Here is a 7,247-nt window from a genome sequence, read left to right as displayed (position 1 = left end):
TATATTATAATATTTTTATATTTATAATATTGTTTTTTAATGTTTATTTTGTGTTTAATATCTTTTATAATTGTAAAGTGTATTACAAGAAACGTTATAAGTATACTGATAAATAATACATTTGAATTTATCATAAAACATATCTTGATAATAATTTTGATTGATCGTTCGATTCTCATGTGATTACATTCTTTATAGGCATACCCTTTATTATGGATATTATATCTTTGTCCTTTACATGATGCAAGTAGACATGGTATATTCTTGCGCATATTTCTACTGCAGCGAATCAGAACTTGACCTCTTTTTGCATTTCTCGGTGGATTTTAATAAATAATTACTTATTTATTACTTTTTTACTATTATTTATTACTTTTCACTTATAATATTTAATATATTTTTTAATCATTTCAAATCATATAACAATGGTGCTAATATATAAGGTATTGTAAAACAATGGAAAATGAGGTCAGCGCGTTGCTATGCATAAATTTGTCTTAGTTACGAGCACATACATGTCTACTTACACCATGGTCTTTTACTGACTATTATACCATCCAATTAGCGACTAATGACGTCAATATGATGCCAGTCATACTGACGTTATGGAATGTCATCAAATAAAACCTATGATAACTTTTTGGTTACTTGACATCATTTGTACAAACATGACTTGAATTTAACATTAAAATGACAACTTTGCTGGGTAGATACAAAATAAGTGTGGGAACGAGAGTGGCACATTTAGAGAAGATCCGCAAATCGATCGACAATTGATAAAACAGATGATTAACAGACGCGGAAGAAGACAGACGTGCGTCAAGCGGAAGATATTTTCGTTTTCGATCTTTCTTATCCTCTCATCATTCACTTGTAATCTCACATAAGCAACAAAACAACAATTGTATGATCAGTTTTATCAATCTAAATATTTTGGACACTCTAAAAACAATGATTTCTGTATCTCAATGGTACTCTGTAATTTGCGGTATCCCGATTTCCCATGGTTGCTGAACGCAAATTAATTCACGAAGACTCCTTACTCAAAAGAAAGTTAAGTGAAAAAAGGGCAAATAGGAGCGATAATCAGGCGCGGTAATCGATGCAAAATAATATCCAAATGTAATCAAATAATGTTTATTAAAATCAACACGCTTACATGTTTTGGTTCATTTTTTAGCCCTCTTCAAAGATACAAAATTTATATTAAATATAAGTGATAATTAATCTGTTATAGCGATCTCTCTCTCCATCTTAATTAAGGTTATTCAATATCGAAAATAAAACACCGATGAAAATATTTAAAAATTATGATAAAATCTAATCGAATTAAATTATGGAAAAGCAACTTATATAAAAAGATAAGGATTAAAGAAATTATATGAAAGGAAAAAAGTTCAACATAATTGTAATCAACCATATTGCAAGCAAATTGATCACAAAAATATTTTGTCAAAAACTAGACTCTTGACTTATAAACCAATCAGTGTCAAAAAATATCTTAAAACCGCAAAATACTTCTTTAAAATAATGGTAAAATTGAAAACTTTAAATCATTAATAATCAAAAAGGAAATCAAAACTCAACTAATAATCAAAAGATAGAAAGACCTTGTTATAATGGAAAAACGACATTGATTTTATTTGCTGAAACTGTTTATTTCTTTGGCGTAAAATGTATGAATACTTCTTCAACTGGGCGCATAATGAGAGAACTGCCGTACTCAATCGTGTCGATTGTTTTTACACTTTTCACTCTCCATTTTCTGAGAATTGCAGTCAATACGATTTTCTCTTCAAGTAGAGCGAATCTTTGACCTATACAATTTCTTGGTCCGGCGCTGAATGGAATATAAGCATACGGATTTCTATTCTGCGAGTTTTCTGGAAGGAAGCGATCCGGATCGAATTTTAATGGGTCCGGCCAAATCTCCGAGCTTCGATGTGTTAACATGATGGCCAATACAACTAAAGTACCTTTTGGAAGTGTATAACTATCTAAAATAGAAGAAATAAATTGATAAAATGAACTGTGTACTTGTCTATATAAAACATTATCTTTGTCCACATAAACGTTTTTTTAATATTTGAAACTTAAATTTCTGTCAGATTATTATAATGTTATTATCAATCTTTAAATATACTTTAAATATACTTGTTTAATTTTTAGTAAATTGTATGTATGAATATTATTTTTTAAATATTTTAATTTTTCTTATAACATTTAACTTCTTTATAAATTATATATGGAGTGATTCAGAAAATAAATGTTTGTGTAAAGTGTAATGCATAGTCTACAATAGACAGTAGCAGTAGCAGGATAAAGGAATACATGTAGAAATCTACTAATCATAGTTGAATGTAAGAAAAACAATCAATTATGATTGGTCGATTTCTATGCCTACTCCTTAATCAATTACTGTTATTGCACATTGTAGACCATGCATAATATTCCTGACTTAATTCTAATGCCTCTGGCACATCAGCGCGATGTTCGTTGTGCGCAATACGCGACACATTCACACGTTTATATAAAAACAAGTTTTTTCTTATTTCCCCTTTACTACACTCTTTAGCCCGTATTCAGAACGCACTTACAACGAGCGCTTAGCGCGCTAACGTGCTACAATTTACGTTACATATACTATAGAATTTTAGAGATAAAAACACTCTTTTATCAATAAAAGCGCATTCTGAATACGGGCCTTTGTCTTTCACATACTTTAAATATGCTAATTTTGTTAAATTATAAATTATAAATTAGAATGATGAAATTAAAATGAATATTGAACCCTTTGAGTATCGGATTGTTTTTTAATTACATTGATAAAAATTATTAGAGAAATGTAATAAAAGAGTGAAATTAGACAATACGAATTAATTAGCATATTTAAAGTATGTGAAAGACAAAGAGATAGTGTAGAGAAATAAGAAAAAACGTGTTTTTATAAACATGTGTATGCGTCCAATCAGTATGCATCTCGCATCTAAAGCGTTCGCGTCTAACCGCAAGCGCCGCTCTTGCCCGTCTCTTCTACACGTCCGTAATAAGCTAACTATTTCTTCTTTAATTAATTCGTAATTTGAAAACTAAGTTTCAGACAAAATTTTCGTAAAGCAAAAATTGTCTTAAAATTAAGTCAGGAATATGATACTTTAAGAACAAACGTTTATTCTGAATCACTCTATATTGTAAATTCTTTAAAATATTTTTCTTAATTAATAGACTAAATTACCTAGTTTTACATCTTCTACTAGTTTCCTCATGATTAAAGGTACGCTTGGGAATATTCGAAGTGTCTCCTTTATAACTCTTTCAAGGTATTTTAATTGCGACAGTTCTTTTACACTGGCTTGTATCTCTGAATCTCCGAAAATTTTCTCGAGTTCTTCGTGAACTTTTTCCTGATGCTCGAGATTATTGCCCAAGAGGAACAATGCCCAGGTTATGGCAACAGCAGTTGTATCGTGTCCCTATTATAATTTCATATTATTTTATATATACTTTCTATTTACACAGATATTGCCGAGAAATTAATAAGAGAAAATTTTATATTTTATAAAAATTAGAAAATTTTAACTTCAAATGTCTCACCTCAAACATGAACGTATCGACTTGTGCTCTCAATTCATCATCAGTCAAAGGAGTGTCGTCTTTCTCATTTTGGTCCAATAATAAATCTAAAAACGCTTTTCTTTTTCGCTTATCTGATACAATAGTGATAAGTTTTATTAACTAAGAAATATTTACAAAATAGAAAGATATGTATAATGAATGAAATATAATTAAAATTTATCTCACCTATGTTAAATTCATTATCTTCATTTTCGAGTTTCGTATTTTGCGACTGTCGCTCAACCTTTTTCTTACTTATTACCTATAATTTATCATATTAATTGTACATGAAATTTCTTTTAATGAAGTAAAAAAAGTAGTGAAACTTAAACATTATACTTAAATGTTAAGTCTATATAAATACATGTGTTATTAAAGTTCCTATAATATACCTTTTTTGTAAATCCATGTAATATATCAAGCGTTGATTTAAACTGTTTCCCTACAGGTAATAAATAGTACAACCAGTCAATCCAATACCATGGTTGAATCATTCGATCTATTATTAATAGGGAAGCTCTGAAAATATAATTGAAAATCAACTTATAGAAATTGCATATGTAATTAATTATTAAATTTTATTGTTAATTCTTGACTCTAAGTAATAAATCATTAACTATTTATTATTTATTATTTATTATTAATAATATTATAAGAATTTTATTAATAATATTATAAGAATTTTATAAAAACTGACTGATGTACTGTTGATACATATTTATTTACGACTTCTTGAGCTTGTATATCCACACCCATTGCCGTTTCTGTAAGATAATAAAAAACTAATTTTGTTGATAATCCTTAGTCATTTATAATACTAGAATTTAAATTAATATATTTCTTTCTTTGTTACTATCCATAGAATGAGTGATAAAATTGATTAATTGAACAATCTTACCGTGAAATTCGATTCCAATTATGTCTCATCCGAATGAACATGTGGTAGCATTCCGCTGCACTATTCCCAACAGGAAATTTAAAGCTTGAAAGGAAAAAGGCTGAATATCAAGCGGCACCAACTGCGCGTATACGGGTACGAATCTTCATAAATTTAAAGCCCAGATCTGCTTATTTTGAGCGGGTGGGTGGGATTGTCTATCCAAACGAGACTGCATAATTGTCGAGCACTCAATCTTATGCGTTGCTTCATTCTATCTTAGTTATGTAATGAACGAAAAAAAAATACAATGAAGTTTATAGCGTGAGTACCCAAAGCAGGTGGATCTCATATCTATGCGTTATACGTTTCTAAACGTCGAGTGGCATTTCAACTGAACGCGGGGCGAGAGGTGAGGGGAATAGCGGAACCGGCGAAAATCGGCCGAGAAGTGCAATTTTGCCGAGTCCTGTTCTAAAACATTTTGTCATAATTCATATCATTTTGTGATAATTCTTACCTACCAGAAACCATTCAATAATTGTTATAAATTTACATCGAGTAGTTTTTATAACAGACTTGCGAAAATTGAAATCAGGAAATACGTGAATCTGGAAATTTCGTGTTTTCCATACAAAGTCTTACAAAGTCTCAAGGATTCCATATCACAATAATTATTTTCTTCGAATATAATTTCTTCAAATATAATTTTATCGTTTTAAATTCTTGATTACCTATTAATTATTAACACTCTTCTCTTTAATATATGTAACACTGTCTTAATTGTTGAAAGAAGAATGTTGTAGGAGTAGCCAATGGAATGACAATGTCACCATTGGCTATTTTCAGAATTTTAATTTCACCGAAGAAAGTACCAAAAAACAGGGAGAGTATTAGCCATATTTTTGGCAAGAGCTTTTAGATTAAGAGCTGATTTCTTAATCTGAGCTCTTCTAGAAAGAGATAGGCGGTAAAAAAGATTAGTTAATATATCTTAGTCTCCATCGTTGATCTTAGAAATGACTAATCGGGCATCAAGGCCTAGTGAATGTTATAGATCTGACTTCAGAAAATAGCTTTTCCTAGGGTACACAAAACAATCTGTCGTGATCCTTACAGTTAAAATCATTTCTCTTGATAGAATTATTTCTTAAAGCTGATCTGCACTCCGGATTCAATCTAAGAGCTCTCAGAAAGAGTCTTGGAAGAAGAATATTTCTTCATTAGGACTTCCTGATCAGATTCCAAGGCTGAATGTTGATATCAACAAGCTTAGAACCAAACAGTTTTGTTATCAGAGCATTCGCATTATCCTTGTTTAATCCCACAGAAGTAGGTAAATCAGATAGAGTAGCAGGAGAAACTGGAAGAGAAAAGATTAACTCGTTCATTAACAAGCAAAAAGGAGGAGAGAATCCTCTAACTAAAAATAGAAAGGTGTGACGATTGTCCATCTGCATTCTACAAATACAGATCCAGTAAATACATACACGCCTATAATATGCGGATCTCTCTTGGCCCCTCCTGATTCGGCGCTGCCAAAAAATCTTCATCGAAGTCTGAAGTTTCCAGAAGAGAAATCGGTTTCGCGATCAAGCAACTCTCAACTCGATAGAGACATTCGATCATCACATTCAGAGCGAAAAGGAGACACCGATAAGGGTAAAAAGAAGAAGCGAGACCGACCAGCCTCTCTATATCTCTCTATGAGAGAACATCTATAAGACGTAAGATCTCTTGGAGAGCTGCAAGATGGTCCTTCGATGAAGAGCTTTTCTTCTTTTTTGAATTACGTTCTGATTTTTTCATTATATGAAGAGAAAAAAGGTTAGTAAAATTGTCATACGAGGAAACGTACAATAGGAAAACAATGAAGACGTGCCCGCGCATGCACATTTGATGCCGTCTGATAGTCAATCTTTTTCTTATCAAGCTTTAAATTTCCTGTTAGTGCAACAGAATGTTACTACATATATCCATCCGGACAAGACTTTGCATAATTTACAGCATAAAACATACTGTGCAACAAACATTTCTTCACAAAAAATATTATAATTATATATTGTAATTAAAAATATGCTACATTACCGCAGATAATATCAAGAGTAGTATTGACTATAAAAGGAAAAACATCAACGGCTTTCCCTGGATTGTCTTTTATTGTTTTTTCGAAACACTTTGTCAGGATCTCTACTTTTTCAGATAGTATCACAGCAAATTGGTCTAATATACTAAAATGGAACGTTGGTCCGATGAGTTTTCTATCATGGAACCATTGTTTACCTAAAAATTCAAATATAATTTACTTACGTAGAATTGCAAAAAAGAGTTACAAAGTTAATTTTAAAAACATGTTATAGGTTTTTGTTATAGATTTAATTTTTAAAATAGTAGAAATATTCTGTGTTTTTCTACTTTCAGACGAATTTTTTAATAAAAACGTCATTTCTCCGTTTTCCTTAGGAAACACAATATAAATCTAAAGAATAATTGAATAATTCCTATCGGAATCCATTCTGGGCGATAAAACAACTTACTGTGCTCATTATTTAAAAACAAATGACTCGCAGATTACACATGACATCACAACCAACTCTAAATATGTATAACACTTTTTAATAACATAGGCCAAGGATAGTTGCTACAACGCTCGTTACCTTTTCAGTAAACCAAACTAATACAATTTTCAGATACACAAACAACAAGCAATAATCTGAATAAATATACAATCAGCGACGCGTAGCGATGTGATATT

At 30.8% G+C, this 7,247-nt stretch overlaps 1 protein-coding gene across 2 annotated transcripts in view; it reads right to left on the bottom strand.

Annotated features, from left to right (window-relative positions):
* Positions 1-1,115: 1,115 nt before the first annotated feature.
* Positions 1,116-7,247, bottom strand: part of LOC108684506 (cytochrome P450 4C1-like) — a 13,899-nt gene continuing 7,767 nt past the window's right edge. The window contains exons 5-11 of one of the 2 annotated variants that reach the window (XM_018188852.1): positions 6,581-6,775; positions 4,313-4,379; positions 4,008-4,134; positions 3,802-3,877; positions 3,595-3,707; positions 3,236-3,473; positions 1,116-1,997 (exon numbers count right to left, since the gene is read on the bottom strand). In XM_018188852.1, coding sequence (XP_018044341.1) covers positions 1,657-1,997; positions 3,236-3,473; positions 3,595-3,707; positions 3,802-3,877; positions 4,008-4,134; positions 4,313-4,379; positions 6,581-6,775 — 1,157 coding nt within the window. In that variant the 3' untranslated portion in view covers positions 1,116-1,656. The remainder of the gene's footprint in view (positions 1,998-3,235; positions 3,474-3,594; positions 3,708-3,801; positions 3,878-4,007; positions 4,135-4,312; positions 4,380-6,580; positions 6,776-7,247) is intronic. The other variant, XM_018188854.1, reaches the window with a different exon arrangement.

This window comes from Atta colombica, unplaced genomic scaffold, assembly GCF_001594045.1.
Source record: "Atta colombica isolate Treedump-2 unplaced genomic scaffold, Acol1.0 scaffold135, whole genome shotgun sequence".
NCBI lineage: Eukaryota > Metazoa > Arthropoda > Insecta > Hymenoptera > Formicidae > Atta > Atta colombica.
This window is presented reverse-complemented; position numbering and strand designations above follow the sequence as displayed.